Source organism: Centroberyx affinis, unplaced genomic scaffold (genome assembly GCF_046629955.1).
Source record: "Centroberyx affinis isolate AG114_WGS23_722 - 3 ecotype Tasmania unplaced genomic scaffold, CSIRO-AGI_Caff_v1 ptg000127l_1, whole genome shotgun sequence".
NCBI classification, from domain to species: domain Eukaryota; kingdom Metazoa; phylum Chordata; class Actinopteri; order Beryciformes; family Berycidae; genus Centroberyx; species Centroberyx affinis.
The window spans coordinates 634,676-652,887 of record NW_027278828.1 but is presented as its reverse complement, the minus strand read 5'-3'; the positions used below and the strand labels follow the sequence as shown (position 1 = coordinate 652,887).

The following is an 18,212-nucleotide window of genomic DNA, read 5'->3' as shown; positions in this document are numbered from 1 at the left end:
ACTTAGAAGCAAAGGCTTCATATGAATAATATGCAAATAAGGGGCAACTTGGGGCTAAACATTTTCTTTGGTTAGTTGTTAAAAAAAAATCCAGCACCAACATTTAAATAGATAAATGATTTGTAGCTGCTTGTTCTGGTTCCTAAGGCAGTTTGTTTGTCAGCAGCTCCACCCAGTGTGTAAAATATATATTATTACAACAAAGAGGAAATAAACTTTTGTGGCACCCAAGGATTTTGAGTTATACTGTACATGCTAAACTGTTATGTTAACTTTTTAGTCATATCACGAAAAATAGTCTCTTGTTGATAATGATGCTCATGTATCTACTTATTTAAATTAAGTGTTCATTTCCATTTTACTACTCTCTATTTGTCTTAATCGTGTCTATATCAATATCTCTGCTGCTGTCATGGCACAATGTCTCCATAGGGATCATTTAAATTTCATTTAATCAAATTAGTACAGCAGGTGGACAAGGAATCTGACCTGGTTAATTGGTGCAGACACATTGCAAGACAGTTACATGACACAGGATTGTACAGGAAAAAATGTAACAGGACCACACATACAGTGCAGTCAAGGTACAATATAACAGTAAATAACAGGAAATATAGCTTACTACAATTCAAAGACTAAGTATTGCACCAGTGTAGCAGCTTTGGCAGGAATATATAACCAAGTATACAAACAAAGAGTCAGTGGGTCAGTTGTTGAGCACATTTCAGATAAATTAAAAACAAATGCAACATTTTGGCACTAACTAGACCTTTCACATTTGTTCACAACATAAATTTGAAGTTACTCCATTCTTTGCTTTGAATGTTTTAAAAAAAAAAGCACAACATCAATGCAGCTCATGTGCTTTAAAACTTTGCCATCAGGGGCTCAAACTCATGACCCTGTGCCTCAAGCTCTGTGGAGCAGTTATCAAGCTTCAGGAGTATTTACATAACTTGTGGGAGAGCATTTCCTCATGCTCAGTTAACCTAAGATGACTCTCCAGTTTCTCAGTTTATCTGTTAATCTGTTTATCAGTTTATCAGTTTATTTGGATCCACATTAGTTGACATCGCAGTAGCAGTGCCATCTTATCACTTTGCCCACCATGTCACATAAAGATGTATTATTCCTATTCTTATACTTTCTACTAATATTAAATGTTACTGACATTCATTTCCCTCATTCTCATGGCCTCATGCTTGAACTATGCCGTTTACAGACTGGCTACACATTCTGCACAACCACAGATATGATAACATCCTTCAGCTCCCATCTTAGACTCTCCTAAGCTCTCTCCTCACACAGAACCGCACACAGGATCAAAATGCAAAGACTTTTCCCTTATACCATTACAGAGTAAAAAAACATATTTCTTTTCTCTGACTGAACAAATAACGACATTACCATATTTGCAATCTTGAAGATTCAGTGCAATCACTGTAATTGAGTCAGGGACAGCTTACTTTGTTTGTTACTTGTTTGTTTCTCTAATGCGAGCATGCATCATATCTGACCCATGGCGCAGTTTGTGCTAAAGTAAATCAGTATTTTAAGGAAAAAAGGGCATTAGTCAAATTTCCTCAATACTGACTGATTTTGGGTAACTTTATATTCAGAGGCCATTTGTTAAACAATACCAACAGCCTTTTTCCTTAGGTATTTGATGGTACAGTATATTTGAATTTGTGTGCTTTTGTCTCAACATTTCCAAAACAACTTCAAAATATAAAACTTGCATATGCAAACAGTTAAAAACATCTTGTGCAAACATCAAGGCATCCTGTACTGCATATAAAAAGTATTATTTGTAGTTCTGTATTATCACCACTAGATGGCAGCATTGAACTCAATAATATGCCATCAAACGCAATCTGTTGTTCTGAAGTGTCTTCCCATAGAGAAAAACGATGATCCCATGATGACATAAACAAATAAACAAACAGCATATAGTAACATATAGTAGTATATAAACTCTTGGCCTTCAGATGGTGAAGGAACTACAGGCAGCTGGATAAACAGACACATTTTTTTCTTTGAGCATTCCAGCTGATGTGAACCTGAATGTAGAATTATATAGTGAGGAAAATACCATTATGTTGAGGCTGAATCCACAAGTTACTGAGTGTTGAGCCTTTGATGAGAACATTGATGTAAATTGTTACTTCTGCCGTTAAACTAGCTGAATACAATCTGCTCCCAAACCACTGCAGTGTACCAAAAACTGTTGAACTCTGTTTCCATCCATCAAACATTAGATGCAGGGCTATTGGTACCTGGCTTAGTCCTTTCTATTGCTTCACATATTGTTACTTGTTGTTACTGTTTAAATGGAGACAGCCCATTTATGCTTTATATGTTGCTGTTTAATCCATGGATTTCAAGGTGCCCCTAGACCCAGCTTGCAGCCTTCTCTCAACACCTCTTTTGACTTTGTTGTAGCATTACATAATGCTGCCTCAAGCCAAATATGTGATACCACAGCAGATACTGTTTACAAACAGGTCAATGGCTCTCGGTTCAATTGCTGACCCAGGATCAGGTCTTCTTGTCCAGTCCATGAATTAATCAATAGTTCTGTCAGTGGACTGCCTGGTTGTAGATCAGTGCCTAAAGAGCACCCACATCCTCTAGGCCATAGTGATGGTGATAATGTCTAGTGTGAGTACAAGGACTGCCAGTGAAAAATGATTGATTTTATGTCAAGAGAATACACACACACGTGCTAACAAAAAGGTGACGCAGAAACCTTTTGACATTTTAATTTTAGTTTCCTGCTTCTCAGTTAAAGTGCAGGCTTGCCTTAATAAAACAAAGAAACAGTGAGGACACATTTGATTTATTTGGTAAATTAAAAACACATTTAGCGTGAATAAAATCAGTGAGGATGTCAGATAAAGTCAGGGACTTATTTCCACTGAGCTCCTCCAGTCTGCAGCCCGCAGATGCCTCCAGGCCTCCGGGCTCCGTATGTTCTCAAATGGCTTTGTGACCTTAATAGCAAAATGTAAAGTGAAACCGCTATTCATTTGTCAATGACAGAGTTCATTCTCAATTACTTCATTCAAGATTAGATATGTCAACCTTTTATTTTTCAATTCTCAACAAATTCCACTTCCTGAATTGATGGAATTTAAGGTGACCCTGAATTGATGGAATTTAAGGTGAATTGGCCCCAATCCTGCTTGGTAGATTCCCCCGAACTGTTCACGTCTCCCACATCATTGTAAGAGGCAAATAGTAAATCTTCTCTTCTCTTTTTGCAGAGGCACAGCAATACTCAAAGCAGCATATAGGAACAAGGGTTCGGCAGATCAGAGGTCAGATTAGAAAGCTGTGTCATGGTGGAGAAGATGTGAATGTGTTATCTCTTTTTCCCAGGCTGTACAACCAGGCATAATGTACCAACTTAGCAAGGAGCGACTCCAAGCCCTCTCACCATTGTCTCACACAATAAGCGGTTTGTAGCAGCCTCTATGGCCAATGGGGTTTTATTTTTCCTGACAATAAATTAGCCTACTACACATGCAGCAATTGTATATAAATCATTGAAAGAAAATATAAGTTATTAGCATAATGATTCATTTATAAACAAAAAAAAACTAAGCATTTTGAAGTTGATTCTGAGAGGGAAAGCAGCTCTCTATTCTCAAAGTTTCCAATATGCTCTCATTCATATAATGTGTGGCTTAATGTTATTCCTAAGACCAGGGAAACTGGTAGGAAACCAACCTAGTCTCTTAATCACACACTTAATACAGCACACACACACACACACACACACACACACACACACACAAATTAATCCAAAACTGGCACACAATAAATGGTATAACCATCCATAATTTCATGAGGCTAAGCCTAGGAAATTGTATGTATGTATGTATGAATGTGTTTGTGTGTGTGTGTGCGTGCGTGCGTGTGGTGTGTGTGTGTGTGTGTGTGTGTGTGTGTGTGTGTGGTTGCACTGGTTGTAAATTGATCCCTCCTACTCTTGCTCGTTCGTTGTGCAGACGAGGGGCGAGGAGGAGGAGGAGGAGGAGGAGGGAGCGAGCCTAAGCAGGAAGGAAGGAAGGCAAAGGAAAGGGAGGCAGGCTGTGAATGCTAACAAGCCCGTCGTAGTCATATAGCTCCATAGGTAGGGTTTAATAAAACATCTAGCAATGGAGAAGAACGACGACCACTATTAAAACCTACTATGCGCCAGTGCAGTGTTCGCCCAGTGCGCATTGAACATCATCACCGTCGTCGGCACGTTTGATAAAACCTCTTTTCCGCTGAGTGAAATGTATCGCGACTGCTCGGGATTCACATTCTGACAATGGAGATTGAAAATATCGTGGCCAACACGGTTCTCCTCAAGGCAAGAGAAGGTAAGCATGGCTCAATGACATAAGAAGAAGAGAAAAAAGGGGATGTTTGTGTTTTTTTTTTCCTCAACGAAGAAGCCCATAGACTAGACTGAGCTTTTTGGTTGCCCTCCTTGGATTGTGTTTTCTCTCTCTCTCTCTCTCTCTCGCTCTCTCTCTCTCTCTCTGACTCTCTCTGACTCTCTCTCTCTCTCTCTCTCTCTCTCTCTCTCTCTCTCTCTCTCTCTTCCATCCCTACGCAGTGCTTTTCCTCCAGCTAAACACCAAACATATAGTCCAAACATAGACTAATCACATATTCACCGGGCAGGTTAACATAAGGCCTAACTGCTAGATGATGAATATCGGGGGGTGTTTGCAGTATCACGCTTAGATGGCAGCGTTATAATAGACTGTGTCAAGCAATTTTCACACGGAGAGCAGTGGCTTTGGGGATATTTACAATTTACGATGACATAACAGACATATAACCGTATTCCCATTAACGCCTGTAGAGTACATCAAAATATAGCTACGCAGTGAGGCTCATAGTGCCATAATGCCCCCATAATAAACGCGTCCAGCCTCCTCTTACCTGTCATTGTAGGTTTCAGTGTGGTTAAAGCCTAATTAGGAGTGTAAAGGGAACGTGTCACATTATTTGACGCAGAAATATTAATTCCACTGCATTGCCATTTTGGCCAGTGAATGAGAGCCTTGCTGTGGGAATAGATCTGTTATAGTGCAGGCTTTATTCTGTATAGATGGAAATGGGAAGCTGGAGAAAGGCCTATACCGCGCATGATCTCACAGTGTATGTACCCCAGCCCCGGGTCTTAATACGGCAAAAGGGCGGCTGGTGATCCCACACTAGCAGTGTTGACGCCTGTGTTGCTCAGCGAGAGATGGAAGAGGCGAGTATCTATCTGTTTTTTCCAGTATAAGAGCGGCGGGGAAGGAGAGCGGAGAGGCTACTTTACAGCCAGTGAGTGGGCGCAGGGTGGGGGTGCAACATTGTATCAGCAGCCAGATGAGGGAAAAAGGTGTTATTAGGCTTGACTGGGATTGTTGCTCAACGATTTCCACTCGAGGTTTTCACGAATCGGACTCTACACGAGCGATGCGAGCCTGTTGCCTCTGCGTGGCTCGGTGGATATTGTGCAACATGATGCGTTTTATTTGACAGCGGATCGTTCAGATGAGGTGCATGTTCAGAGTCGCCGTTCAGTGGACGCAGAGGCCTTCCTTGCTTATAAGTCACCCCATGATTTGCATTGTACTTTGAGTCTAAACACTGCTATGCTACGACATGGATTATTCACCGCTGTGAACTGAATTCAGGAGAATCTGCTGCTGTTCCTGAAGAGGCATCAGGCTTTCTCGACCTGACGTTAGACACCAAGTGCTGCGTGGCATTGTCATGAGTTTTGACCTGTGTGGTTATTGACGGGATATGAAGGCACAATACTTATCAATATCTATAGTATTTTACAGTATAGTCAGCTCCAAAAGGCCCTAATGGGAGTTTGCACAGCATGCAGGGTACTGTCTATATTGGTAGCTATCTATACATGGGCTATTGGGAACTATCAATACATGGCCTTTGTGCACCCTAACACACAATTTCACTATAAAGATTTCAATTTAGTCAATTTAAAATGGAAGCAATACCACCACCATGTTGGATACACAGTATTGTTTTTTATATTTCTCCCTACTATACAATTCACTGTGTTAATTAGCACACAGATTAAATGAGCTAATGGCTCCCAATTTATTACTATAAGGTGCGCAGGAGACTAATTAGATTTTAATATGTCTTTCCAAAGGTGGGTGTTTGCAGCTGTTGAGGTGTTTCAGTACATCACAGTTATGAATGCTGGCAGTGTCACAGGTCCAGGGGAGGAACCCGTCCTTAACATGCAAACGCAGACATAGACGGTTACACCAGCAACACTTCCTGGAGATCAGAGGACAGCACTAGGCCTTTTATCAAAGCTGCTCTCTTCAGTCGCCTTCACTCTACACGGCATCAAAGCCTCGGCGTACAACAGAAGGGTGCAGGGTGACGTAGTGAGCGGGGAGACGGTCCTTCAGCTGGAGGAGCGGGGTTCAAGCCCCTGAGTCAGCAAGCATTTGCCCTGCTGAAGTGTCCTTGTGCAAGACGTTATATCTCTGCCACCTGTAGAGCCGCTGGTCTGTAGCTGAGCCTGTGCTGTGCAGGGGGCAAGCAGATAATCTCCCAATGGGGATTTATACTACTACTACTAACAATAATAATAATAGTAATAATAGTACACATTGCTCAAAGTTATAGGTCCTGTTGGGTACTATACAGTATTCTCCAGCTCAGAACTGGCATTAATTTAATCAAGTCATACTGACCTCAGTTAGCACCTAGAAAACTTTCCAGACTGGCAACATGGTGCTGATCGTCATCACAGGTCTGATCAGTCTGAGGCTTGATGACACACCTGAGCATATGAAACTGGATGGCTTTGGGTGAATGTTATGACAGGGTGTGCCCTGCCCGCTTCAGTTGAAATCACACGTCAAGGGAAGTGGTTTTGTGTTGTGGAGATGACACCCCCTCCTGCCCCTCCCCCTTCCTTCTCTATGTGTTTCACAGATAAACTTGATGCAAACTTAAAAAAAAAAAAAGGAATGGCACTACATTACAACATTTAAATAGATTTTTCCTTTGCCTTAGGACAGCTCAGTTGGTATTAGATGACATTCACTACTGTCCCCTGCAGCCAGAAACCAGAGAGAAGTGTTTGTTCCCGCCAGCTCCATTGAGAATGTATTGGAAACGATGGAAAAGGTGATTGTGAGATTGTGCCTAGAGGACCGTCTGGGGATTTCAGTACTTTTGGCTTAGACACAGCTCACAAATCATGAGGATGTGAAAGCGCAGCCAAGCATAAAACAGCTATTTTCAACATGGCAATATGATTCTACATGATCTTGTCTAGTGTAACATCAGGGATACCTCATCAGTAAGAGTATCCACAGGCTAAACCCTTTTCACACTTTTCACACTGTTCAATGCCTGTACTGAATACTTAAATGTAATTCTGAATAAAAAGATGGTTTCTATGAAAAAAGAAACAACTATGTCATCATTTTAGCAGCTGAATACTGTGGTTGTAGCCATCACACTTTTGTAGTCACAAACAAAAACTAATTTCCTAGACAGCATCTCAATTAAGAAGCAACTTGCTGTGCTGAATAGCCACTGGAAACTTTGTATTACACCTATTTTCTTCTTGCATAGGTAAAAAATCAGAAGAGGCTAAATCTGATCACAACCATGATGTTATAAACCAGAACCATATTTTGTTCTATATCACCAGTCTTTGATGATCAATGGATTACAGGAGTTATTTTGTGATGAAATGTTGTGATTTACCTTTTTGGTGTACCCACTTTCCCTCAACTTGCCTCATCTACTTCTACTTCGGTTAGTGATTTCCTACATTTCCCAGAATGCCTTTCAACAACTCAGAACGGGCGTGAACGTGTTGCATTCAGCTGTGAGTTATACATGCGGGTGTAGAGAGCAGTAGTGATGGCATAGTAAGAGCAAGTGAGTGATAGTTATTCCAGTCCATTTCCAGTGAAAACGTGAGTCGCGCCCCTCAGTCAAACTGCAACATGTCTTGTGGCTGTGTCTATTGTCGGTGGAGAAATTGGTATTTCTGCCTCTTCTACAATGGATTTTTCTCTGTTTGATTGTTGGACGCTTGTGCAAAATGGTCTAGTCTAGTAAGAAGACCTTGCTCTTTGATTCTGACATTGGGACTGACACCAAAACCTGACGCCCATTGATCTTTTTGATAGGTGAAAATGTTTCAGCACTTAAACTCCAGTGTAGCTGGGCTAGAAATGTCTCGAGGTGATGTCACACATCGCCTACGTTTGGCCAGTTATCTGCAGGAATAAGAAAAATCCACCATGCAAGATACCAGTAGCTGTTTAAGTGCGCAAGTGCTTTAGAGTCGAATTTTCGGTAAAGCTGGTATACTATTCACTGTCAATGGAGAAATTGTAGGTTGTACATCTTCATGCCATCACAGATTTTGATCTCAGTTGTTTGAATTCAAACTTTGGCAGAGACATGTACATGCTAACAAGTGATTAAATTGTTCAAGGACCAAAGTGTAACATATTTAAATTCTTCAGCTGAGTGGTATTCATCTTTGATGCAAACTTGCATGCATCAGTGACATGAAAATTATGCTGTGCCCACATATTTCATGTACACATATGATTTGTTATTCTAATTCAGAGAGTGAGTTGACGTAAATGGGATTTCAGCTGCGCCTCGATACGGTGCCGTGGTGGATTGTGGTAGAAGCATCGTGAACCCCTTGTACCCCTGCTAGCCTGGAATCAAATTTCACCACATCTTTGTCTCCTGTGTTTCTTTCATCATTCCTGCTGTCTTAATAAAAAAGGAAGGAATGTGGACGATCCAGTGCTCACGTTCCTCTAAAAGGGAAAAAAAAGGAGATGCCTAAATCCTGCTCATATAAATCATTTCCACCTCACAATGTGGAGGCTTTGAGTTTTGTGCAAGAACTTTGCACATGTAAGTGGATCTAGATTCTGCCACTAACCTCTCTCTGCCCCCCCACCCCCCTCAAATTGTAGGCTAGCAGGCCGTGTCAGACCACTTGTGAGAGTTTGCCTGTGACGTGAGCCAGCGTAGCTTTATTAGCTTTGTGGTCATAGCTGGGCTAACACTTGTTGTCATCACTCTGGGGTGTTTCCTCCAGCTGAAGCTCATAAAACACATTGCTTTGTGACTGTCCCTTGATGTGGTCCTCATTTTACAGTTACTGCACCCACAAATGGGCTGTGACCGGAGAACGAGACGCAGTGTGTTACGTACGCAGCTCCGTAGTGTTAGCAGCAGCCCTGTAGTGTTAGCAGTGACACTTAGCTTGGCGGTTACTGGGATGCACACCAGCACAATCTCCTGGCAAGCTGACTCAGCATAAAGAGGTATTTTTTTTTTTAAAACATTGTGTGAACATCATAGGAACTCTGTTCCAGCTGCCTTATTAAATGTTAAAGGGACATTTCTATGAGAAGCCAGCTGTCAGCCTTCTTTTTAACTATGCGCACTGTATTTATGAGCTCTTGTGGTTCAAATAAACAAATTTTTCTCCCCAAAATTTAACTAAAGCATTTTTTTCGTAGAGGTCAGGGACAATCTTTTCTTTTCACCATCTAATATGAGTCTAGTATCAAGTGTATTAAGTGCCAAAGGTCCTTCACGCTTTATCAGTTTGCCTTTTAAGAATTTCTAGACTAATTGTTTTGCGTCATTATGTGCTGCCCTTGATCAAATTTGATGTCAGACGTGGCTCTGATGATGCATTATCTCAAATATGACTTGAAGGTGTCCGCTTATCATAGATATTCTTCAAGGTGCAGCATGTGCTGTGTGTCCCGCAGTCAAGGGCTCGATGCTGGAGAGGCAGCTCTCAAATGTTGCTGTTACGTCAATGTGGCCATGAATCAACCATCTGAGGAACAGCTGTAGATAACATATAGATAATTAACCTTTCAATTTGTCCTCTTACACACACTCACTCTCCGCATCTTGCTCAAGTTTAGCCTCACTCTGTTCCCTCCCCGGTCTTCCCCTCCCCCCCCTCTCTCTCTCTCCCAGAAGACACTATGAAAACAAGGGTCAGTTTTCAAGCTCGTCTTGGTTGGATTTAATGGAATATCTTGAACATGGAGATGGGGGAGAAGGAGGAAAGGTCTTGCAAAACATCATGGCAGACTGCTGGAATGTGCGTGTGTGTGCATGTGTATGTGCACTCGTGTGTATATGCGTGTGTGTGTGCGTGAGTGATTTTATGCTCATGTGAAAATGTGTGTGTTCTTCCCCATGTGAGACCGTCCGCCTCTTGCCCGCATGTTTGTTGTTGCGTTTGTGAATTTACGTTGATGTTGCAATGTTCACATTTTGCACATGACACGCGCACCCTCTCAGAGCCATGTGGAGAGAGAAAAGTCTGGCCGTAAAGAATTAATGAAGGAACAACAGGAGAAGAAAAGTGTGTGTGTGTGTGTGTGTGTGTATGGGGGGAGGGGAGGGAGAAGCAGAAGGAAGTTGGAGAGAGGAGGAGGAGGAGGAGGAGGAAAAGGGAAGGGGCATGAGAAAGAGGTGAGGATTAGAAGAGTGCAGTGTTGCCTGATATTCACGTGTTGTTTCTCTCTCTCTCTCTTTCTCTCTCTCTCCCTCTCTCTCAGCTGATGTGTGTCTTTCAGTGTGAGTATACAGACGGATTACCTTATGCAAACACTGGGCCATTGCTTTGAATAGGCAACACAGATACTAGCAGCTAATGTTTTCCTTATCAGGGGCTACTCCAGCCAATCACACTGTATGGGAGAAGGACTGGGAAAGCAACAGGCCGCTCATTTATCATGGCCGAGCTCCATTGTGCCTATGTGCGTGTGCATGCTCATATTACAATGGGCCTAAACTGTGTGTGACCCTCTCTCATTTCCTACCATTTAAGTTCTGTTTCTCTGTGCTGGGACGGCGCTGCAACGGTTCGGACCTCCACGTTTTGCGCCCGCTGCAGGGTGTGGATCAGATCCCACGAGGCATGGGGCTGGTACCAAATTTCCAGGGTGCGATTATCTTAGCCAAAAATATCTAGGTAAACAGTGTTATCACACTATTTTGAAAACTGGCTGAAATATTGCCATTAGTGCTAAAATATAGTGCGTGTTTGGCAGCATATGTTATTATACATTGAATTTTTAGTTTTATAACCCTATTTTAAATATTTACACATTTGTACATTGAACACAATCCCTCCTACTTCTCTCTTTAGCTCTTATTTTTATTTCTTTTTCTCTCTTACATGATCAATCTATGCTCAGAGGAATATTGTAAGGGTACTTTGACCCTGACTCCATTATTATTGGTTGCTTGTTACGTTGGGGATGTAGGAATTGAAGCTTAATCTACGGCTGCAGTCATCGTAAGTCACTCTGGATAAGAGCGCAGGCTAACTGCCTGAACTGTTTGGTGAAAATGTAAATACTGGCTGCTCTCTGCCATGGTTGGTCTGTCACTGCCACCGGCAAGCTGGATTTTCTGGCCTTGCGGCTGTTATTCTGGGTGTCGGCATGTGACACGTGTTCATCAGATGGGTGAGGGGCTTCTCCCATATGGCTGTGCAAAATAAAGCGGGTTGGGAAGACAGCAGTGCCGTACTGCGCTGTGTTCATGTTAACGTCTGAAAAAACTGGCGATCACTGTGCTAATCACGGTAGTAGAAGTTGCCAGTGTTTTGCCTTTTCCACAAGTGTTTTTACCACTGTAATTTCAGAATGTAATTATGTTGAATGTGGACACAAATATAAACAACTTTTTGTATTATCAGAACACTTTCATTCTGATGAATAACAAGTTACTATAGAATGATGTGTAAGGAAAAAAAAACCTATGTTTATCAATTAATTATTTACAAAATACTCTGCATATTATGAAAGTATGTGTCTTGTAAAATACCCCATAAAATAAAAAAGCTTCAGATATCAAAAAAGCCCCTTTAAATTGTTAGGTATTGTTGTTTCTGCAAGTCTACATACAGTGAATATTTTGAGAAAATAGCTGTTTTTTGTGCTTGGTGTTCTTGGCGTAGCTGGTATAAAAACGTATAAATTAACTATTTTTAATTGATTTTGATGTTTATATTTTATGAAACTACAGTAGTAATATAATACTAATAATATACTGTATATAATATCACCATGTTCAGTTGTGTTGGCTCACTGTAATTCAAAATATAGAAAGGCCTTAATTGCTATATTATATTAAGACATTTAAGCGTATTAAAGTGAAAGTTGAATTCAGCTTGGTCACACAGACTTATATTCTGTTAGGTCTACTGTATTTTTTTCACTGTCATTTCGGATGTGAAATTTGCTGTAAACTCTTTTTGAACTGTCATTAAAAAGTCTCAAGTGTATCTTTCCGATACAGTGAGGTAGATACTGCCTCGGTCTACTGTGTGACCTCCAGTCTGGCTCCTTCTCTTCCTCGGGGATGAAAGGAGAGGAAGGGAGGATAGGCAGAGGAGCATATTTGGACGATGTCGGGCCGTGTTTGGCCCGCACACATCGGGAGCCTGTGAAAACACCAACTGATCACAGAGGAGACGACAGGGGAGAGAGATGGAGCAAGGGAGAGAATAGACCCATGGGTGTGCATTCATTAATGTACTCATAGCTCACTCCAGCTCTCTGCAGACAGACAGAAACACACACGCACACACACACACCCACACACACACACAAAACAAAGGCCACATGCAAATAATCTCTGTGCTCTCTTTCTCTTTCTCTTTCTCTCTCTCTCTCTCTCTCTCTCTCTCTCTCTCTCTCTCTCTCTCTCTCTCTCTCTCTCTCTCTCTCTCTCTCTCTCTCTCTCTCTCTCTCTCTCTCTCTCTCTCACTCTATTTCTCTTTCTTTCATCTCCCCATTTCTTAAGTAAGTCTAACCGGTCAGACTTGAAAATGGAGGAAACATGCCATTGGTATGCAAAATACACGTCAGACTAGAAATGGAAATTGCACAGTGAAATTGGTGTGTGTGTACTGTAAACAGTGCAGAAAAGTAGATGAAAGCTACTGGCATGATTGCCCTTTTGAGTTTCAGAAATCTTGTTACATGGTAGCAAGGGAGGGACGCTGAATCATCCCTTGTGCCACCTTTAAGAAACGGCTGGCCATTGACTCTTCTTTTGAGTTTCAGTTGCCCCAGTAGAGTCTTCTTCACCAGTTCCCTGTATGACTACAACTCCTGCGGGGCAACTTTTGACAGCGTCACTGCTACACATGACCAAAATCTGTTCTGGGATCAGGCGTGATGATCTCAGTGTTGGTTTTAGCTCAGCTGTGAATGAGCGAAACTGCTCTGAAGTCAGTGTTTATGGAGGGCCCCATTCTCTCAGAGGGGGGAACCAAAGTTAAATAAATACTTGCTCCATCCTGTCTGCATTAAGGGCCTGCACACATGGCTTTGACGTCAGAGTGACATTAAACAGGGTGGGGTGGCCCAGCCAGCTCTGACAGGCACACGCGCGTGCACACGCACACGTACACACACACACGCGTACACACACACACGTATATACACACAGGCTGCTCTATAGCTTGCCATTAAAATCCCTCTCACAGTCTTTCTTGTCTTGTCAATATCGCTCTGTGTATTTTATTTTCTCTCTCTCTCTCTCTCTCTCTCTCTCTCTCTCTCTCTCTCTCTCTCTCTCTCTCTCTCTCTCTCTCTCTCTCTCTCTCTCTCTCTCTCTCTCTCTCTCTCTCCTTCCTCCCTCCCTCCCTCTTTCCCATCTGGCCTGAGTTTAGGTGACATTTCTCACCCTCATGTCTTTGTACAGTATACAAGCCTTTTCACATCCAATCTTTATTGGCACTACACGCTCTCTTCATTTCCTCCTTATAATAATATCAGCCTCTGAAAGGAAAGAAGTTAATCTCTGACAATTTGTTATTTTTTGTTGAGTTGGTTTGACCGTGTTCATCTATCATTCCGTGTTTTGGCTCAAGTGTGTCCGAGGTTTTCTCCTGTAAAATAACTCGAGTAGAGATGTAGAACTGGCTACCATCACACAGTGTGTAAGAAAGCCATCTCAACATTTCAATTCCTGCATTTGTCTTCGCTGTTCTTCCTCTCCACTTTTTCCTGTGTCTGAGAAAATACCTTTGTGTGTTTGTGTGTGTGTGTGTGTGTGTGTGTGTGTAATCCCTGCAGCTCCAGAACAGGTCAGTCGACATGCCTGTTCTCACCTCTCCTAGGTTGGACTTTAACCTTATGAGCATGATGGCAACACAAGTCTGTACTCACATTGCTCTTATTTAGTGGCGCTTCTAATTAAAAAGGTTTGACATAGTTGCACAATCCATTTGTGCGGTTTTAATCTGTGCAATACAATTACACAAGTTAATTTGTCCAGATGAATGAAGATGGCCTGCAGTGCTAATGCCAAGCTATAAGGAGGATAAAGTGTTAATCTTGCTTTGCTCTCATCAGTCAGTCACTGTAAACACAGACGAGGCGCAAAGATGTGAAGTTGATTTAAGAGGCATGTTGCAGTAGAAGAGGGATGAGGATGTTTTTGCAGGGGTGAGAGCATGTGTGATGTATACGAGCTTCTGTGTGTGTGTGTGTGCGTGTTGTGATGAAGGTGTTGCTCTGCAGGTGTTTGACCACGGTGACCCTTTGTATGTGTTTGTGTTGCTGTTGTCTCATGTCATCGCCGGGCCAGCTGGTGTGTTCGGAACTGCAGGACAGAGGATTTCCCCCTCTGTCGTTCCACTAGCCTCAGGCCCTCAAACCGCAATTAGCCTACATGGTTCATTCTCGCTTGGCTAGTGATTTTGAAACGCAGAACTGAAGTAATGAAAAACAGAGTGATGTGTGCCCAGAGATAGTCAAGGGTTTAAATCCACCGACTCTGAAACCAGATGTGTGCCTCCTCTGCCAGAGCTTTTTCTCCTGTACTCAGTCTACCTCTCTACTTTCCCACTGTCTAAATAAAGAATAAAATCACTAAAGGGGGATAGACTATGTTTCTTTTAGAAATGATAAGATATAATGCAGGAAGAAGAGAAACCAATTACTAATTTTTGTGTGGGAGATAAATAAACCCAAGGGGCTGGCATTTATCTGACATTTTTATTAGATCTATGTAGTTGACTCACTTTAATACAAATCTTTATTGTCCCATACGAGAATTTTGGCTTTCAGAGTGACCACATACATAGTTACCATACCAAAACATTATTTACCATACAAGCATGAAGAACATTTCCGGTTGGTAAGACCAACGCGAGAGACAGTGGGTTCATATAGAACATGAAGGGAAAAAAAGGTTTGGATACAAGCCCAAGAAGCGTCATCATTACATGTGCCGATTGAGCAATCTAATTGCTGTGGGGATAATTGAGTTTTTCACTGTCGCCATGTGGGTAAAATTAGAGATTTGACATTTTTAGGGGGGCAAAGGCTTCTATTTAGGAAAGTTCACTTGAATTCAGAATTGTAAAAAAAAACCTCCACCTCAAATCCAGTCACATGCTTTGAGAAACGCTGGGTGAATAAGCGAAGTTCAGTGAAAGATGAACAACTTGCAAAAAAATTTGAGACGATGGATATAACGAAAATAGTTGTAAAGCATTCAGCTGGTTACACTGTGAGCCTTGCTAACTGTCCCAAATGACTAATTCTTGATATTTGGCATTCAGTACTCAGCAGAGATTGCCAAATATACTTATTTTGAGCATACGAACAAGCTAGCAGAAACACAAAACCATAACAATAGATCAACTCACAATCGTAAAACACTATACCTTACCGTCATTTTGCTGGGCACTGCAAGTCAAGTCAAAGTTTCTTTAAAGTGCAATATCACACCAGGGTGTCTCAGTACACTGTACAACAATTAAACTATATTAAAAGAAACCAGGAGAGACATAACAATACATGATATAAAAGTTAAACAAAGTAAAATAACTAAAATACAGCAATAAACAATAAGCTTACGAGCTTCACCCACTACTTGCAAACAATCTGCCTGTGTTTCTGTGCTGAATAGAGATCAAACCTTATGATTCCTGGGTCACAAGGTGGGACACACAATCTTGTACACAAGCTTGCACGCATATATGTTTTCCCCTTGTCTCTTTAAATACTGTATGTGTAAAGATGCTGCTTAGGTTGCTGGTCTGGTGTCTTCTTTTTCTCTCTAATACACTCCGTTGGATTTCTCATCTTCAGTATTCTCCGCAACCAAATACCTCAGTTCAACCCTGCTGATGTGAATATCTCCACACACACACATACACACATGCACACACACACCCACTCCTGCTGATGTTGGAATGAGCGTTTGAGTGGGATATGAGGAGTGACCTCTGCCCCCTGAACTGTGTTGTGGTGCCTAGGGGTCGTTCACCCCTCACATCACCCTCGCATCAGGGTCATCTGCTCTGACCGGGGCCAAGAGGGCTGCCTAGCACCGCTCTGTGTGTGTGAGTGTGTGTGTGTGTGTGTGAGAGTGAGTGTGTGTGTGGCATGGAGATAACCCATGAAACGTTATGTTTGACCGCGACGTAGCTTGAGGGAAGGAGCTCACTTTTTAGCGTGTGTGTGAGAAAGGTGTGTGTGTGTGTGTGCCGCATGATCTTTGAAGCTGTCAACATTCTTCATCACATGCTCTGTCATGAAGCATGGAGGCGACTGGTGAGATGAACCAGCTGTCCCTGCCTCTGGTCATGGCAAGGTCAACATGCACGCTTGCACGCACGCACATCCCCACACACACACACACACACACACACACACAAACACAAACACACACACACACACACATATATACACACACTTGGCTAGATGTCTTGTTTTTATGTTGAAATTGCCACCGGATGGACATAGTTCAAGACTCCAAGTGCAATGTTGAAACAATGACTTGATTGATGAGCTAATTTCAATCGTGTGTCTCCCTCTTTGTCTCTCTCTCTCTCTCTCTCTCTCTCTCTCTCTCTCTCTCTCTCTCTCTCTCTCTCTCTCTCTCTCTCTCTCTCTCTCTCTCTCTCTCGCTCTCAGGTGGAGGAGGGAAGAGGAACGGTCGCAGTAAGAAATGGAAGGAGATGCTCAAACTTCCCCACATCAGCCTGTGTGAGGAGCTACGTCGCACTATCGGTATGAAGAGAAGGGGAGAGATGGAGTGTGTGTGTGTGTGAGGCAGAAAGATAACGTGCCATGCTGTGACGTTGGGGTGGGTCTGACTGAGGGAGGAAGTTCAGATTGGACTTCCTTCCTGTTTCTACCCGTCTCCACCCACAGTTACAGGGAGGGGACAGGAAACAGTGTGTGTATGTGTGTGTCTGACTCAGGGAATCCGTTTGCACACCCGTTTCTTAGTCTATTGTGTGTGTGTGTGTTTGTGTATGTGTGTGGCCTGCACACCCTAGTTTCTCTCTATATTGTGTGGGTGTGGGTGTCTGTCCGTTTGACTGACTGTCCGTCTTCCCTCATATCACTTTGCTTACACACCAAAACCAAACAGTCTTCACTTCTCCCTCCTGTCTCTCATGCATCCTGTCTATACATCCAGGCTTGGTTTGAGAGCAGGGGAGTTTTCTCTCTGTGTGGCCCAGACAAGTGCTCCACTGCTGGGCTGCATTATCTCCTCTCTCCCCCCCCCCTCGTTCTCTGAATGCCACAGACCTATGGAGGCCTTACATCAGCAGTCTGCGTGTGTGTGTGTGTGTAGGTGCGTGCGTGTGTGTGTAATAGTGCGTCACAGCTATCTCTGCCAGAGATTGCAGTGCTAGCCTCCCCCACATACTCTCCCTCAACCTCCCTCCCTCTTTCTATCTCAATGCCTCTCCCTCCCTCTCTCTCCCTCTATCTGTATCTCTCTTGCCCTCCCTCCCTCCCTCTTTCCACCACTCCACCACTTCAGAGATACATAAGAGTGGCAGAACAAGAGAATTATGGAAATAGGGAGTGAAAAGCAGAAACAAAGAGAGAAGCGTTGACGATGGGGAGAAAGAGACTTAAGGATAACAGAAGGAGAAACAGGGAGGGAGAGAGAGAGAGAGAGAGGGCCAGCCAGTAGGAGGGAGACAGAGTGACAGAGATGTAGATGCCAGTACCGACTCTCAGATCACGTTTCTTGCTTGTTTTGTTCTCATATTCACAAATAACTATCATAACCCCAAATGTATCTGTTGACAGTGGTACTAGATTACCAGGTAAAAAAAGGCATATAAATGTCAGCTAAGGTGCAAAGGATCACAC

General features: G+C 42.6%; 1 protein-coding gene across 2 annotated transcripts in view; it reads left to right on the top strand.

Annotated features, from left to right (window-relative positions):
* The first annotated feature begins 4,070 nt into the window (after positions 1–4,070).
* Positions 4,071–18,212, top strand: part of grk4 (G protein-coupled receptor kinase 4) — a 45,680-nt gene continuing 31,538 nt past the window's right edge. For both annotated transcript variants that reach the window (XM_071529576.1, XM_071529586.1), the window contains exons 1-2: positions 4,071–4,373; positions 17,013–17,108. In XM_071529576.1, coding sequence (XP_071385677.1) covers positions 4,322–4,373; positions 17,013–17,108 — 148 coding nt within the window. In that variant the 5' untranslated portion in view covers positions 4,071–4,321. The remainder of the gene's footprint in view (positions 4,374–17,012; positions 17,109–18,212) is intronic.